Here is an 18,285-nt window from a genome sequence, read left to right on the forward strand (position 1 = left end):
TCAAGATTTTTAACGATTTTGGAATTCTTAAAGAACTTTTTTCGTCTAATATTAAGAACAAAATTATTTCACATTACCAATTTTAAGGAATCTTAATCTTTTGCTGCATTTTATTGACCAATTTCGCTTTTATTTAGGCCATAATTAAAGTCTCATATGTTTTATAAAAGCCGTCATGTGTATAACATTATAAAGAAGATATAGATTTGGCAGTTATATTTTTTTACAAGCTGACGCAGTACGTTTTTTATTGCACACTTTAACCCATTAAGTACTAAACTCAAACTCATATAATAAAATTGGCTTATTTAAATTGGAAACTGTTCATTTTTATAGCAAACAAATATTAAAATCCAGCTGAGAATTCAGTTAATAAAAAGCTTTAAAATTATTACAACTTTTGTTGTATGAGCACAAAGCCTTATCTGAATACAAAAAAAAAGATATGGATAAAAATAAAATATGAGTCACAGAATTAATTGAAGGCTTAAAGAGAAAATGTAATCTACAGTATGACGAACAATGAGCATAAGACCCATAAAATACTGGATACTACAAGACCTGAAGAAGCCGAAAACGTGGGACTACTGAAATCTGGATTCAGGTAATCCATATTGTGAGTGCTGGGCAGTTCCGTGTAATAGTTGGCCCAAATGGCAAAGGTAAGAAGGTCGTTCTGCGCCTTCAACAGTTTCATATCGACAAAAATAGATCTATTTGGATATACAGAGGCTTCTGGTGATTCAGACCAATCATAGTCCGAAACAGCAACAGGCAAGAACTGAGCATTCAAAGTGCTGGGCATGATCAAACGACGTCCACGTGGAGCAGCCGGGAAATTGCCGGAAATTCTTAGCTCTGTGAAATGATGCTTATTGATTACTTCCTGGAACTTGGGAAAGATGTAACCACAACTGGTGACATCCTCATCTGTGCAGGCAAACAGGGCACAAGTGGCCTGCTCAGTGCGATCCACTCGGATTACAGTGGTTTCGTTGCCCCAATATGCGGCTATTCTATAGCGATAGGACTGAGCATCATTGGAGATCACCTCATTGCCAGTGGCATCAGTTAACTTCCTTGCGATGGTAAAGGAACAGCAAAAGCTGCCGTGACACAGCTGCCTTTCCACACTCAAGAAGTTCTCTTCCAACAATTCACTTTTGAATATATCCACATTGTAATCCCTGTAGGTGGCCACTCCAGTCACTCTTTGAGTTTTTAGCTGTGGTGTGAAAAGTGGCGTGAAACTTGGAGCCAATTGACCATGTTCTTTCTTCGGAACCTCCGATATCAATAGCTTAATGGTGGGCTCTTCGAAAATCTCAGCCACTAGCCTTCCACCACGTCCTGCATATATTCCAGATCCGGTTGTTCGTCCATCAGGCCTACTAGCATCCGCTGCCAAAAGGTTAACATCATTGGCAAATGCCCAACCCTCTTGGAGTTGCACTGCTCCCAGGAATGGCAGTTCTGAGAACCAGTAAGTAGGGTATATAATATCCGTGATATTATATTCCCTTACCAATTTCAATGCCGGATCGTAGAATAACATATCAAAGCAGATGAAATGGCCAAACGTTACACCAAAATCGGTTGTAAAGATGGATATATCAGGAGTTCGAAGCACTGACTGTTCAACGTACTCGTGACGCCACAGATGAGTTTTCCTATATCGTGATATTACCTTGCCCTTTCGATCAAAGACCACATTGGTGTTAAAGTACCGAACACCCGTTAAAGGACAGGGATTGAGGGTATCGGAACCAGCTCCATTGGCACACAGTTCTTTCTCCACCAAATTTATAACCACGTAAACAGCACTAGATCTTGCTGAGCAGGACAACTCAATGAGGAAGAGTTCATAGTCCGTCTGATAGCAGGGCGTTATATTTTGCGATTCATGGGGCACAAACGACGCTGTAGCCCGACTGTTCAGTACGTGCTCGGGGAATACGATAATATCAACATCGCCGGCTTCTTTGATGATCTTCTGAAAGGAATCCGATGCAAATATAACGCGATCACGGGCAGAAGTGCCCTCCGCCTCGCTATGTTCCACCACCGCTGCCCAGTAGGTCGGATCTTCCGGCTTAGAAAGCTAATCAGAAAAAATATAAGAATATTATTATTAGATCTTTCCAATATATATTTTTAAAAAATCGTAAAACCATTGAAATTTCACTGATCCTCAACTATTACATATCAAGTATACGTCTTGTAAAGCACATCGCATATCAAGTACACGCCATGTTGAACACTTCCAGACTTCAAGACTTTCTTATATTGTTTTAAATTCAAATATATTTTTTACCTGTAGAGAACTTGTAAAAAATCCAACGAGGAGAAACAAGCTCAATTGAAAGGCCCTCATAATGGGACCGTGGTCGAAATCCAACTGCCAAAACATCGCGATCTTGGCCAAAAACGAAGGCTTCGAGTCAAGTGCAGGGCCAAGAGCGAAATTACGATACATATCTTATAAGCAAATTATTTTACTGGGCCACTGAGATCGCGGATATGACTAGATTATGCATTTCGGCAGATAAGAAACTCCGATTATTCCTCTTATCTCAGCCGGCTGTTAAACAACGTATTCCCGTCATCAAGGGGTTAATGGATATTTAAATTAATGTGTTGGCGGGGTTGCTAAATATAAAACACTATTTGAGAAGAGATAGAAATTTATTGAGGTATAAGTTTAGGGAACCATAGAATGATATACGATATTTTACTTATCATAAAAGCCACTTTGAAATGTTATCACCACCGCAATAGGGGTTATTAACATCTTCTTTGTCTATACTGTGTCTTTGTTTACTTTTAATATCAAGAATTTAAGAGTGTAAAGGTAAATAGGCAACAAGCTACAATATTTAAATTCGATAGGCGATTTGCGGAACAATCGCTATCGACATGAGCTTAAAGCTGATGCACCATTTCATCTGATGGCATTTCATCAGCTACCATAAGGTGGTCACACTACACCAGCGAATTTCAGCTGTTCAACAACAACAGCACGCGGTAACAACTAGAACGAACTACAACAAAACAATAAGATTGTAATCAAGCTGTTAACAGTTATTAGCGAGCTACCAAAAAAAATATCCGCAGTTCCAATGCGCCTAACAAACGGTAAGCAGCATTCCAAGGAGAGCCCATAGACAGAGATAGAAAAACGGTGAAGGTCGCGCTGCGAACAGAATGCGAAGAGCGAGCGAAAGAGGTATAGAGAGAGAGCGAGATAATTGATTCGCAGGTTGGTGTTGGTGTATATTCTTATTATATTAACCCGTAAGTGAGATAGTATTTATGTGTGTGTTTTATACTGATATAATCAATCTTAACTCTTGATTCTTGACCTCCCTTTCCGCCAGCGACACGAAACAAAACATATCGAGATCCCCGAACCAAACCGGATTAACTAGCATCTGTATCTCGTTTCTCCCGCGGATTAGAATACCTCCCATTGCGAAGGTAAGTGATAGCGATTACGATTGCCAGTCTACCCAAAAAATCAGCGTAATTCTTATCGGCAACGTGACAATCGACCGATTTGCCGACTAATGCTGAAAGGGCAGCGATTTCACTCCCACAAGCACTTACCCTTAGACCTTAGAAGTAGTTGAATATAATCTTTTGAAAGCAGTGATCTCTTAAGATCGTTAAAACTTTGGGACAGTGTATAAATATTGTATTATAAAAGGTACACTATTTTCACATACAAATATCGGAATAGCAATCAGAGATCATCAACTAATCTTTAGTACTCGAGATCCAAGAAGGTAATGTTTGAAAATATAAATCATCATATGATCATTTGATCACTATAACATATGGCGATCAGTACATGAAACAATAAAAGATCTATAGATTATAAAAACTGCTTGGCACGCAAACTGAACGTATAATGACAATTTTACAATCCGAATATCTCATTAAAATGATCTCAGTAATACTAAAAATAATAAACAGTGCAAAATACCCCACAGACTTTTTAACGATCACTTAATATTCAAGTAAAGCATCTTGTGATAATTTAATTTCATGGTCAATAAAATATTATTATAAAATCAGTTAATGGTCAGCTTCAAAAGAACTATTAATTATGTTAATGTATTCCACTTTCTAAGCATATATCTACATATATAGTTATTTTGGTATCAGCTTGTGCTTAGCATACATCAATTATTATTAATTATTTAGGTGCTACGTGCCCCAACCGAATTTCACCACTAAAATCAAAAATGTAATAATACTAATTAACAAATCAATTTTATCACCTATCAAATTAACATAATCAGAACAATGTTTCGCCTGTTTTTTAATTAGTATTCGTTGTTATACAAAGCGAAGTCAACAGTAGTCATTTTCCCCTTGAAAATAGCTGATGTAACAGAATGTTTTACATGAGAGATAAAATTAGGAAATACACTTAACAAAATACTTGATAAATCAAAACAGATCTAGGAATATGAATCGCTTGTTTGAATGTCTGCTGTAAACGATTTCGTGCTAATAATATTTAATATTCCATTAACGTTTCGCCTTTAAACCCTTTAAGTGAGCTTAGACAATAAAAAGCAAACCATAAAATATAATTGTCACATATCTGCTTGACCCCCATTAAAATGATCATAAACGCAAAAGTATAATCCAACACCGTGAAAATAGTTCTTTAAAAGCTACTGGTATTTAATATTATTAGAATTATAGACATTAGATCTATTAAATTGGTGTATATTTTTTTAAAAGTCTATCTTATCTTCTTAACTCTTACCTTTTAGATATGGCTTTGAATCTGAAGGCCCTGCTGGGCATGCTGTTCGTCTTTATCGGCTGTTGCAGCAACGTTGTCTTCTTGGAGCTGATCATCCAGATTGATCCGGGAGCCGGAAACCTAATCACTTTTGCACAATTCCTATTCATAGCACTGGAGGGACTCGTCTTTACATCCAAGTTCTTTACGGTGCGTCCAAAGATTGCGCTCAAGGACTATGTTATCCTGGTGGCCCTGTTCTTTGGGGCAAACGTATGCAATAACTATGCCTTCAACTTTAATATACCCATGCCACTGCACATGATCTTCCGCAGCGGATCATTGATGGCCAACATGATCATGGGCATAGTGTTGCTAAAGAAACGCTATAACCTCCGGCAGTACAGCTCCGTGGCCATGATCACGGCAGGCATTATACTGTGCACCTTAGTTTCCAGCGGTGATGTCAAGGATAACACACACCACAGCCTTAAAGTGGACACATCCTACTCGGACTTCTTCTGGTGGTCAGTGGGCATTGGTTTGCTCACGATCGCTTTGCTAGTTACCGCCTATATGGGCATATACCAGGAGGTAATATACAAGAAGTACGGTAAACATCCCAGCGAGGCGTTGTTCTTCACGCACATGCTGCCCCTGCCCGGATTTCTAATAATGGCAGGCAATATCGTCCAACACTTTGGCATTGCGTGGTCATCGGAACCTGTGGCGGTTCCTCTACTCGGAGCCATTGGTCTGGAGTGGAAGTTCCCGCTGATGCTGTTCTACCTCCTTTGCAACGTGATTACTCAGTATGTTTGCATCAGTGCGGTCTATGTCCTGACCACCGAATGTGCCTCGTTAACCGTCACTCTGGTTGTCACCCTGCGCAAGTTCGTCTCGCTGCTGTTCTCTATCATCTATTTCCGGAATCCCTTTACCCTTAACCATTGGGTGGGCACCATCCTGGTCTTTTTCGGCACCATACTCTTTGCCAATGTGATCAACCAGGTGAGGGATGCCTATCGGGCCAGGTCAAGCGGGAAGGGCCGCTTCGACACCGCTCCGGTGGCCAAGAAAGTGGAGTAATCTCCGAGGGCTGTGTTCGATCCTGCTGCAGAGGCCATTAATTTTTAATTTTTAGTCTTAGCGCCTTGTTTGTACATAGAATACGCTTAGTCTGTAGACGCCTCTTTGTCTGGCTTGTAATCTTTGTCCTTCGAGAAGTGTGCTTATCCCTGTCTTTTTTTTTCTAAATAAATAATTGTCCAAATTTTTGTAATACCTATTACACTGCTGAGTGTTTTGAGCTTTAAGCCATGTATCTTACTGATTTTTGATATTTTAAATAAATTCTCCAAAAATGAAATTGTAATAGGCATTAAAAGATCGTTTGTTTCTAATGTTTGCTTTTCTTTGTCCTGACGTCATCAAAGATATGTATTCGGAGAAAAAAAAGAGTGACTCAAATACCTGGGAATCCAAGGCGCACGATAAGATATGAGTTTTGTGGACCTCGCGAGCTCAACTTATTAGTCAGTTTACAAGTTTCAAGCAACCTTGACTAACTTCAGAAATCGAAGATGTTTTCTTTTATCAAAATCAAACTATATGATATTAGTTATCATTACGGGGTTATTCCATACATGCACATGTTTGATCAGTTGTTTTTAGATGACGAATTTTGTCGAGGCAAACATGCGCACGTTGGAGTGTAAGAAAAACAAACTTTTATTGCCACATTCTTGTATAAGTATGTATTTGTATATAGGTAAATATATGTATATTCAATGAGTTAATACTTATGAAAGGGTTTTTTTTTCGGGAAAATGGTGTTATCGGGCTCTAACTCCACACACTACAATATCGTACATAACATTCGCTTGTGCTGGCTAACTTTTCGTTTAATTTAAATGCACAGGTAAGTACAGGAATTTCAGGATTCAAAGAACAGAAGGCGCGAAAGCAAAAAAAAAATATATATATATATTAAATTATCAAAACGAAACTCATGAAAATGTATAGTTTGGACAGGCTGATTGGAGAGGCAGCTGGCTAAGTGATCGATTCCTGGCGATCTTACTGCTCATCCTTGTCCTTGGCACCGTGCTTGAGAATGCGAGTGAACTCCAGATAATCAAACAGGCCGTTCTTGATAGGCGCTTCCCGATACATTTCGTCCACCTAAGAGAATAATAAGAATGAATTCCAATTAATATTTTATCCAGATATAAAACCTACAAAAATTAAGATTTTCATAGCATTTATACTCTTTTTAGTAACACTAATGCTTACATTACTTTTTACTTTTTAGTGAGTTCAACGTTTCCATTAAAATAAAATAGCCTTGGCATAGATTTTAAATGTCAACAATTACTCTCGAAGTATCAACAAAATCGTGAACACTATTAAGGAGAGGTGTTGAGCAAATGAACAAGGTAAATATAAATATTTCAAATGAAATAAACAAATAAAAAGTCCAAAATATTCTAACATAAATCTCTTAAATCAACAATCGTATAAAATAACGAAATTACAAAGTTTTACTTACATCCTCATCTGTGAACCGATCACCCATGGTGGTTAGCAGCTCCCTCAGGCGATCCTCGGGCAGGACACCCATGTTCTCCTCATCGAAGCAGCCAAAGGCGTTCTTGATCACATCCTCAGGATCTGTACCCTGGAGTCGCTCACCGAAGAGCGTAAGGAACATGGTGAAGTTAATGGGCCCGGGTGCCTCGTTCATCATGCCGTCGAGGTAGTCGTCCGTTGGGTTTTTTCCAAGCGATGCCAACATATCATGGAGATCCTCCTTCTCGACAAAGCCATCTCGGTTCTGGTCGATCATGTTGAAGGCCTCCTTGAATTCGGCGATCTGTGCCTGATCGAACATGGCAAAGACATTGGAGGTGGCGCGTTGGGCACGCTTCTTGGTGGTGGCGCGACGTCCAGCGGTCTTTCGGGATGACATGGTTATTGGATTGTGGATCTAGTAAAGCTAATGGAGCTAAATTAAGCCGTCGGAGCTAGTGGAACCAGTGGATTGCGCTGGAGTGATGTGTGTGCGGCGTGGATCTGAAAACGAAAAACGACTCACATTAGCATTTCGTTGGCCGGGTATGTATTTATGGCTATATATAGACATATTGCAGTGGATTCCGCTGAAACCGATTTTCATTGCTCTCCAAACAAACTGTGTCAACAAACAGCTGGCATTCGCTATACTGGACACTTTAAAAAATTTAAGTATGAATATTTTGAATATAACATTCTAAAGGCTGTTGTGATTTACTACATAGTTAATTATCCAACTGAAAACTGGACGTGAACTTCCTTTTTACATTGATACTGGCCCATTGTATCGAGTGTATACTGTGTACGACTCATGCACGCACACATGCGCAGCTTCTCTGAGTCACTCGCGCAAACGAAAATGACACGTATGGGAGTTTAGCTCTCTCTGCGAGTGCGTACATGTGTGTATGGGTGTTTATCAATGCTGTTGAACTGCGGTTAACAAAAACAAAAACACACAAATTTGGCTCATTGAAAACATTTACACACACATACACATGCAGTTTCAATTAAAGCCTTAAAAGGCTTGAAAAATACAGCAGCTGAAGGCCCCAAATTCATATAAAATTTGAAGAAGTGCCAAATGTTTGTGACTCTATTGATTTACTACTTTCACATGAAAAAGTAGATGTTTATTAACCGTAAAAACAATTGTTTTCTTTTGCGCGGTGCCGACGCTGACTCATACACACACTCTCACAAACAAAGGGCAGCGCCCTTTTCAATTTCCATTTCCTGATGTCCTCCATGTGTATTCCAACTTTAATTCATACTTACAGCTGCCGAATGTCGAGTGTTTAATACTTTCGGAGTTTCTTCAATGCAACTTTCGTCGAGCTGCACTTTTGTCTTTTATAAAATCACTTATTGTTCAGAGCTGAGAAGAGTAAGATGACCAGCGTGTATACTGTTTAAATAAGCTAAATAATGCCACTTAGCCAAGCCTCGAACCGATTGTATAATTTTAGTATTTTATATTTAGTATACTGGGTATATCAGGCAATACTCAAAATGTGCAATGGTTCTAGGCTTGACTAAGTGTATTCCATACACATCTAGTACACTCACCATTACGAAAAAAAAATTAAATATATTTAATTCGTGTGGCATATATGTCTGATTTAGAAACTAACGACTAATATTGTTTCCTTTCGTTTACATAGGGCAAATAACATGAATAATAGAAGAGTTAATTTCATATTAGCTTTTAAAATTGCTAAATGGAGTTAAACAACGGATTAAACTTTCTGAACTTAATATAGGCCACAACGGTTTGCCCGCTAAGATAAATTTTTTTCGCTTAAAATTGTTTTTATATGACAGAATGGAATGATAATAATAAGCTAAAGGTAAAAAATAATTTGAATTGCGCGCTTTTTGATGGGTTTGGTCGTCCGATTGAATTGCCAAAGCTAAATTACTCGATATAAAACTGTTATCGACTATTATATGGTAGTACTATTATTATTATTATGGTGTTATTATGTATTAAATGTATGGGCACACCACATCGAAAATTATTTGGAAATGTTCGTTATTTGTGTAAAATTCTGAGACCTGAATGAAAAGAGGCATGCGTTAGAGCGTCAATATATTTAGCAGGTTCTTGCCAGCGCGTGAAAAGCCAGTCGAGTGAAAATCGAATCATTTGGCAGAGTCCAATTAAATTCAAACTGCGCGATTCGCAGGAGAAGATGTGTCTATACCTGCATGTGCATGTGTATCTGTGTGCGAGGTGGCCCACGGCTGTGTGTGTGAGCAGCGTGTGAGTGTGTGTTGGCTGTGGGTGTGTGTTGGTGTGTGGGCACACTGGAAAGAATCAATAAAGGATGTGCTGCGGATTGCTGAGCGAGAAAAAAGGACGAAAAGTGCTTGCCAAAGCGAATTAACGGTTAACTTTTGGCACGATTAACGGAATAACGGTTAAATAAGCCCAACGAGAGAGAACATTGAAAATAACGAGAGAACGAACTTAGTTAATTAGCAAATTAACGAGTGGGTTGCCACAGGATTTCAGGATTTCGCTATATTTCGGATTCCTGTACATGAACATGATGTTGAGATTCTGCCTGCTAATTGCATTGCAGCTGTCGTTGACATGTAAGTAACAAATAAAAAATGAAAACAATGGGGGTTGCTACAAAAACAAGAAAGAGGGGGAGCGAGAAGTTGTTAATAAAAGGGGAGGAGTAAAATAGGAGGAGCAGATGACCACCGCCTTAAAGAAAACACATAGTTATATCTACTGCCCATCAAAAATCAATTAATTCTGTTATTAATTTTCTCCAAACCCTTTGAAAATCCGCTACCAATCTCCACCAGGCTCCGTGGAGGTGCATTTCGAGGCGCCAGACAGCGGTTTCTTCCTGAAGCACGCCCGCCAACCACCTGTGACACCGGAAATCGCCAACGTGCAGACATCATCTGCGGTGCCGCCTCTACGGCAACGATCCTCCTACGATTCCGTGTTATCCCTGGACAGATTCACCGTGGTAGAGACCACTCAGCCGGTGTCTATTCGCGCCAGCTACGGACCCTTTTCCACCAAACAGACGGTGCCAGCCCGCTACATTGTGCCGGACACGATGGACAGCCAATCGGGCGATTACATGAGCGTGAGTAGCCCTTTAATGCTAGCCAATTAATACCCCTATTAAACTAGAATGTACATCCCCAGAATGCCACGCTACTTGAGCTGCAGCAACCCAATATGCACCTGGATATTTCCGCGCATTTGGTGCGCTCCAGCGTTTCGCAGGATGCTCCCGTGCTCCGGGTACTGTTTCATGCCGGAGCCGATCCTGGTGGTCATTTGCAGCGCCAGAAAGTATGCGTACTTCTTCACGTAGCTATGGGCTCAGAGCAGCCCCTCAAGGGACGCTGCATGCCTGAAGGCGAGGATGGTGTCTGTGTGGCCGAGGTGGTGGTGCCCCTTGGGTGGTGGCCACAGCTCCCAGCGCCCACACAAGATGGCAGTGGCCAGGCGCCACCCAAAGTGCCACAGCGATACGCCCAGGTCTCCTACAGTGTATTTGAACCTCCTTTGAGGAACCCCGAGCAATGCGAGCCCAAGGTACAGATCCAACCACTGACCACTTTCGCGCAGGTGCCCTTGTTGGCCGCCAGGACTCCTTATCGTATGCTGCGCGCCGATGATGCCGTGACTTTCCTGTTACCACAACATCCGTTGTATCCACTGTCCCGTCTTCATGTGCCCGTTTTCCTGCACCAATATCCCGATCAGCGGGTGGCGGCCTTCACAGTGAGAGCCCGTGTTAAGGCAGGCTTAAGGATTCTGGGCGCCACTGCCTCCACAGATCAGTGGAGTGTCTCTGTGGAGAAGGAAAATCCCAAACACACAACCGCTCGCGTTACTGCTTTCCGTAAAGAAGTCGAGACTAGCCTGGAAACTGGAGGCAACTTAACCAGCGAGGTATTTGAGGTATTCTCGTGGCTGCTTGAGGTGGCCGAGGACACCAATGACATTGTGGATGGTGGCAAGATTGTGTGGTCTGTGACCCATGTTTACGACACGCCCAAGGACAAGGACTCCGGAGAACTTGTAATACCCGATGACAACAAAAAGCGACTGATAGCCAAACTGGAAATCAACAAGGATGACATTCAGGCGGTGCTTCCGATGGCCAAGATCTGGGAGGTTATGAATACCGCTGTGCTTACTGGTAGGCAAGTAGCCCAGGCCATGAAGGTGTTCATCGTTTCACAGGCGGGAAAAGTGGCCGATGTGACGCTTCAAAGCTCCTGTCATGCAGAAGACGAAAGTGTGATCAAGGTTCGCCTGGGAATATAGATTACATAATTTATTGATTAATAACTAATCAATTCCTTTTAGGTTTCCTCATCCTGCAGTTCTGTATATGTGGATGGTTCCGAGCAGCGCGGGTCTTCCAATGCATCGGTTATCGTTAAGTATGGTACCTATGTGGGCGTGGCCAAGTTCATCGTATGGATGCCCGAATTTCCGTTGGAGGTCTACATATCCGATTTCCGTCTCTCCCAAATCAAAGGATGGAAAGTAACCGATGACAATCACTATCTGTGAGTCCTTATTCCCATCTAACTTCCTACTATTTAATTATGATTAAGGGTTAACGTTAAAGAAGAGTATCATTTTTCAAGTCTATATATTTAATTTTGTGATATGCATTTCTTAAAAATTGCACTCTAATAAAATTTCAGCCACAACAAGCAGTCGCGGAGGAGAAAGAAGAGATCCTACGTTTGGGGTCAGCATGGAACCAACTATTACAACAATCTGGGGGCAGATAAGACGGTTTGTCGCGCTCGTTATCAGCAGAGTCCAGTGGAGGTGTATGCCAAATTTCTTGCAGTGGATCAGGTAAGAATTTGATGTCTTTTTAAAATCCAACATATATTGAAATACATTGATTTTTTCGAATCCAAACAGAACTCAGGGCGTACCAGCTACTTTATATCAAGACGGACAGGCTTAAGGGTTACCGATCTGGTGCAACCACTTCTTCGGGTGGCCGATCCCAAGATCGCTTCGTTAAAGGGTCGAATTCTGCAGGGCAAATCCATGGGGCGCACCGACGTTCAGGTTTTGTCACCTATCACGGGTCGAGTAATTGGCACAAAGGAAATCCGCGTGGGCAGTGACAAAGTTAACCTTTCCAAGCTTATCGTGCGCGTCATTTCGGGCCTGCAGCTAACCATCAGTCCAGACAACACAATTGAAAACGGCTATCTGGCGGAGACTTCTGTCACCCACAAACTGACTGCTCAGTATCAGGAGGGACTACTTGATATCGATCTGGAGTTCACCGATGGCTCTAAGACTCCGTTGCGGTAAGTTCACTTTATATGCTTATTTCTTAAAAGAAATATATTAAATCATAATTTTAATGTATGCTTGATTATTCTTACAGAGATATTGCCGTGGAGGACTACTTCCTGCTGGTAGAGAGTTTGGATACCGAAGTAGTGGCATTTGCCCCAATGCTAGCCTCTCATCATCCGCGCGTCATTGCTGTGGGTGAGGGCAATGGAAACTTGCTGCGCGTGACTCTTTTACTCTCCGAGGAGTGTCGTCAGCGACGTGGCACCTTGAGCAGCACCAAGCAAAACAAATCAAATGCAGCACCGCTGGCCAGTGCATTGGCATCCATTGAAGTTGATTTCAACAATGTGGATATTGTGAGCAAGCAGGAGGCGATCCAAAATGATGGCACTGTTGGCAGGGAAAGAAAGAATTATAGGCAGACTGGTGATTTGGCTGATATTATAGGTGGGTGCAACCCTTATTGTCCTTATCCTGTCAAACTAATCTGAAGTAAATCCTGTTTTTAGTGGGCATTCCTTTGCGAGATTCCAGCCAGCTGTATGAACCAACTGTCCAGGCGCGTCAACATCGTGGCAGCATCCAGGCGGTCCATAAGGGCCATCATGGCAAAGGCATTGGTGGCACTGGTACCATGACGACCATGGAACTGGGCATGTACGTCCTGCTGACGGCCTTCTGCTTTGCTATTATTGTGTTTGTGATCTCTTGCGTGGTCTATGCATCCAAATTCCGGCCAGCAATGATTGAATCTGGATTAGATCCTCTGTCGGCAGGCAAGGGCAATGGTTCAGGAGCATCGGGTGGCTTCCGGGATGTACGCTTGAAGGAGTCGACCACGAATGCCCACGATTGGGTCTGGCTGGGGCGGTCCACCATCGACCGTCAGTCGATTGTAGCTGAAACCAATACGCACCTGAATCCACGAGGTAATATTTGATCTGTGTGAATCTTATTAGGAAATCCTAATTTTGAATATATATGTTTGAAGCAGATTCCCGCATGCGCATTACTAGCAATCCCATTGTTAACTACGATAATGGACGGCGTGTGAGCTCCTTTGACCAACAGCCCAAGCTTCAGACACATATTGTACCGGCCTCAAATCTGAATAAGCAGCATGCCGACCAGTAAGTATTGTGCGAGATATATCATATCAGCCCACTCTAATTTCGATATACATATATATATATTTTTTGCAGCTATCTGGCCAATGAGCGCAAGGATAATGCCTTGGATTATAAGCCACCAGTTCCACCGCATAGAAATGTGGGCGCCCGGGCATGTCTACCGGTCCAGCCTGTTCCTAGTTCAGGATCTGTAAAGGTATGTTTAAGGCTATAATTTATGAACTAGTAGGTACCTAATTTGGTTGTTCATATATTTCAGGATGCGGCCAACAAGCGTCACAGCCAACTTTACAAACGTGAGCATTTGCAGGGCAGCGACAACAATGCCAACCAGCAGCCGGCCCAGCAGCCGAATCAGCAACCACCTCCAGAACGCCCTCATCCGCTGGCTCATTCCCATGGACATCCCCATCAGCACCAACATCAGCGCAGTCATAGCCACAGCCACAACTTCAGCCAGGAGCCACTGATTAAGGCGGCGCACAACAAAATTAAGCAACAGCAACAGCAGCAGCAGCAGCAGCATGAGGAGCTGCACAACGCCGAAAAACTGGTGGAGTACACGAATCCGCACCAGAAAAACGCGTTTCAATTCGATTCGCTGACACCAAAGAGAGTTACCAAAGCAGCCGCGTCATCGCCGGCAACGCCGTCCACAGCAGCAGTCCAGGGCAAAGCTAAAGGTAGGATAACATTCGTTTATATTTGTCTATGGGAAACCTTCTAACGATAATTGGCTTTCAACAGAAAACCACAGCATGGCCAGCAGCACTGGGGACGCAGCAAACTCGAATGGAACGGACGAGATCATGCGGCTACCGCCCAGCGCTGTTAGCCAGGAGCCCACCACGAAATCGTCACGTGTCAAGCGGGCCACCGTGGTGGGCAATCCAATGTTCTCGGCCACCGTCGATGAGTCTGTAGCCCCTGGAGAGCGCCTAGGGCTGGACGATCTCGACATGGATTACGAGCAGATCATGCACTACTTTGACAACCTAAAGGTAAGTAGCACTGGGGTTTTTGTTAGATATGTAAAGAGTATAGAGTAGTATTACCTAAGAGCTAAAATATATTCGGCTTGACTTGTTTCGAGCATGATTTTCTAATGAACTTCTAATTTGGGTATTCCGCAGGAGTCAAATGCCTGAGTACAGGAGATCATTGCTAAAATTCGCGAGATATTGTCCACGTTCCATCACCGATATCAGACGGTTGCCACGCCCTTAACCTCGCCCACTCGCAAGCAGATGCAGCTGCTAGACGAGCTGGTCGCCGGAGTGGCAACGGCCACAGCAATCACCGCAATCAAGCCAACAACATTGCCCCTGATGGCTGATGGAGAAGTTGAAGAAGCCGATAAAGCATTCGATGCCTACGATGGAGCGTTGGATATCGAGAGCAGGCAGTTCTAGACGTTAACCTGGCACAGATCTAAACGCAATTCTAGCAATATATCCCTCAGTACTCTAAACAAAAACCTTTAGGCCGCCCCTCCTACTCCAATAACAATCCATGCTGAGGTCAAAATAGAAACCCTGAAGGAAACGAAATACGTCGTCAGCCGAGCAGAAAGCTTATAGGCAAGGAAATGGAAATAAGTTGAAGGAGAAACATATTTATTGCTAGGCTAAGTTCATATTAATGCATACACCTATAGGCATATGTAAACGTGGAGATAATCCAAGTGTATCTCGAGGAGCGCGTGCCTGACACAATCGGAATCGACGGGCAACCATATATAGTATACAACTATCTATATCTCTGTAACTGTATCTGTATCAGTATCTGCATAAGTACTATGATGTAGTTAAGGATCAGCCATCAAAGCATAGCTTAATCCAAACATTTTTTCCCATTCTCTTCGCTTCACACACACACACACGCATCTTTAGATAATGTCGCATGTCCTATCCGTCTGATTCGATTCTACTTCTCTATATTCAAACGATCTCGGCCCGATCTTGCATATCCTATAGCTTCTCTCTGTTGTGTCTGCTTGAGTGTGTCTGAATGCGTGAATGCCAGTGAATGTGAGATAGAGATAGAGGAAATGTGAAAGTGAGGGAGATAGCGACAGAGAGAAATAGAGAAAAGGAGGAGAGTTTCCAAAATGTGCCGGGCACCGCTCCCAAAAGTCGCTAGAACTTAAAAACTGAATAATATACAAGCTATATACAAATATAAATATATATATATATATATATATATATTTATGATAATATGGCGCGCGCTAAATTTAAAGAAAAAAAAAAAGAAATCGAATAGATAACCCCAACTGCTACATTATCTAAAATGGTAACTTGAACAGAAAACGTCGCTTTATAAGTTGGTAATTGAAGCCTAATACCTAATGCCAATCATAAATCTAAACTAGAAAAGGAAAAACACACAAACAAACACATCACAAATAATATATAGACGCTTATGAGCTTTATTTGATCGATTGTATTGAAAAGGAAGCTAAAAGCAGAACAGAATCCCCAAAAACCGAATCGAACCCAACAGAATCACAAAAATAGTATGGGGAAATGTGTAACCAAATATTATATGATATTACCGAGCGATCCAAGCTTTATATAACAAATTTACCATATTTATAGCGTACGTGCATATTTATTATCATTATTATTATTATGATTATTATTATTATCTTGTCTTGTGATTATCATTATTGTATTTATTACCAACGAGAAGAGGAACAAGTGCAAAATTACTTCAAATTCAAATTGAAATGCCATACTTTGAATAGAAAAATTAGACACATACACACTGTAATGTAGCCAGGATACGCCAAGTCGTCCTCCCCGCCCATGTACCCCTATCTATATAGAGATATATATATTACGATATATATATATATTCATTCACTTGTGTGTCACACATTTACAAGCTCTTTTTCTAAGCCGAATTAATAATTCGCATCGATCATAACCAACCCATGATTTCAGCATTCTTGCGCAATTTATAAACTTCTTTTGGCTGCAATCTTAAAAGTCTGCAGACTGAGAAGATTGCAGCCAGAAATGGTTTAGAAATTGTGCAAGGATACTGTAATCGTTGGTTCGTTAACTTCAATATGTATCGGCACCTGCATATATTCGTTTTTCTTATCAATACATACGATCTTAACCAACCCATGATTTCAGCATTCTTGCGCAATTTTTAAACTACTTTTGGCTGCAATCTTAAAAGTCTGCAGACTGGGAAGATTGCAGCCAGAAATGGTTTAGAAATTGTGCAAGGATACTGTAATCGTTGGTTGGGTTAACTTCAATATGTATCGGCACCTGCATATATTCGTTTTTCTTATCAATACATACGATCTTAACCAACCCATGATTTCAGCATTCTTGCGCAATTTATAAACTACTTTTGGCTGCAATCTTAAAAGTCTGCAGACTGAGAAGATTGCAGCCAGAAATGGTTTAGAAATTGTGCAAGGATACTGTAATCGTTGGTTGGGTTAACTTCAATATGTATCGGCACCTGCATATATTCATTTTTTTATCAATACATACGGATACTATACGAATATATATATATATATCATAGCACCCAAGAGCTACTTCATTCCATTAGCAAATCATACTTATAGCCACTAAACGCGTATTTTGTCTTCTTTCGTTTTCTGTGTAAGTCTGTTTAATTTCGTTTGTAAGTTTTGTGTAACCACATCTGTATCTATGTATAAGTGTCTCATCTGATTAGCTTATATTTTAGATGCCATCTAAGTATTATGTTCGTTTTCGTTTTCGTTTTTCTCTCTCATTGTTTCATATATCATATGTTGTAAATTGTTCCGTCCAAAAAGAAAATGAAATGAAAACAAAAACAAAAAAAAAAACAAAGCTGAATGAAACGATAAACAAAAGCAAACAAAACAAAGCAAAGCAAACAATTGTAAAACGAAATTAAGCAATCTATATCTGATTTTTTGTAAGTCTAACAAATGCCCAGAATGAAACGCACGATGAAAGCATTGTTTGTAAACTAAATTGTAGTCCTTGAAAAGACTTTTGGACATTTATTGCACTGTATACTGTACATAACGTGTTAAAAGTTCAGTGAGTTTCGCAGCATTAAGGTAGTTACGACTAAGACTGTTATATCAAGAAAGTAACATCAGAAGGTACTATTAACCCTAAAGCTGCGCAAACACACTGAACGTAAACTTAAATTTGAGTTGCTCTCTATCGATCTAAGGACTGCAATACCACACGCATACACAAAGGACACATTATACAATCGTATTGATTTGGACCTGTAATATCATTAGCATATAGAATCCTAGACTCAATTGTTTGCCCTGTACCCCCAAGCTTTCGTTGTGTGCCCAACCCCAGTAATAGAGTATACAGTATAACACTTATATGACATATCCCCGATCCTAGTCCGCACAACAAAACATATGCATATACACCCACTCTCAGTCGAGCTGCACTGCCATTGGTGAAAGTGAGATTTAGGCCTATTGAAGCTTCCAGCATTTACCAGTGCCA

At 41.2% G+C, this 18,285-nt stretch overlaps 4 protein-coding genes across 6 annotated transcripts; 2 read left to right on the top strand and 2 right to left on the bottom strand.

Moving 5' to 3' along the window:
• Positions 1-213: 213 nt before the first annotated feature.
• Positions 214-2,384, bottom strand: LOC108103204 (vanin-like protein 1). The gene is made up of 2 exons (XM_017208593.2): positions 2,315-2,384; positions 214-2,101 (listed from the first exon to the last, which is right to left on the bottom strand). Exons 1-2 carry the CDS (start codon positions 2,372-2,374, stop codon positions 506-508), a joined length of 1,656 nt encoding a protein of 551 aa, XP_017064082.1. The 5' UTR covers positions 2,375-2,384; the 3' UTR covers positions 214-505.
• A 575-nt stretch (positions 2,385-2,959) lies between these two features.
• LOC108103256 (UDP-xylose and UDP-N-acetylglucosamine transporter) lies at positions 2,960-6,134 on the top strand. Of its 3 annotated transcripts, XM_017208666.1 has the most exons (4): positions 2,960-3,024; positions 3,082-3,259; positions 3,378-3,477; positions 4,788-6,134. In XM_017208666.1, the coding sequence occupies exon 4, from the start codon at positions 4,790-4,792 to the stop codon at positions 5,846-5,848; it is 1,059 nt and encodes a 352-aa protein (XP_017064155.1). In that variant the 5' UTR covers positions 2,960-3,024; positions 3,082-3,259; positions 3,378-3,477; positions 4,788-4,789; the 3' UTR covers positions 5,849-6,134. The 3 variants fall into 3 exon arrangements, with proteins under 3 accessions (XP_017064155.1, XP_017064154.1, XP_017064153.1); XM_017208665.1 differs by having other exon boundaries at positions 2,976-3,294; XM_017208664.1 differs by having other exon boundaries at positions 2,976-3,259.
• Positions 6,135-6,488: 354 nt separating this feature from the next.
• LOC108103257 (myosin regulatory light chain sqh) lies at positions 6,489-8,745 on the bottom strand. Its single transcript, XM_017208669.2, has 3 exons — positions 8,612-8,745; positions 7,311-7,834; positions 6,489-6,943 (listed from the first exon to the last, which is right to left on the bottom strand). Exons 2-3 carry the CDS (start codon positions 7,728-7,730, stop codon positions 6,839-6,841), a joined length of 525 nt encoding a protein of 174 aa, XP_017064158.1. The 5' UTR covers positions 7,731-7,834; positions 8,612-8,745; the 3' UTR covers positions 6,489-6,838.
• Positions 8,746-9,338: 593 nt separating this feature from the next.
• LOC108103240 (transmembrane protein 132E) lies at positions 9,339-16,506 on the top strand. Its single transcript, XM_017208640.2, has 13 exons — positions 9,339-9,934; positions 10,157-10,449; positions 10,512-11,627; positions 11,688-11,893; positions 12,035-12,194; positions 12,264-12,664; positions 12,745-13,103; positions 13,166-13,585; positions 13,651-13,786; positions 13,859-13,982; positions 14,046-14,469; positions 14,534-14,787; positions 14,920-16,506. Exons 1-13 carry the CDS (start codon positions 9,880-9,882, stop codon positions 14,932-14,934), a joined length of 3,963 nt encoding a protein of 1,320 aa, XP_017064129.1. The 5' UTR covers positions 9,339-9,879; the 3' UTR covers positions 14,935-16,506.
• The last annotated feature ends 1,779 nt before the right edge of the window (positions 16,507-18,285 follow it).

The sequence above is a fragment of the Drosophila eugracilis genome, unplaced genomic scaffold, assembly GCF_018153835.1.
Source record: "Drosophila eugracilis isolate 14026-0451.02 unplaced genomic scaffold, ASM1815383v1 contig_2167, whole genome shotgun sequence".
Taxonomy (NCBI): Eukaryota; Metazoa; Arthropoda; class Insecta; order Diptera; family Drosophilidae; genus Drosophila; species Drosophila eugracilis.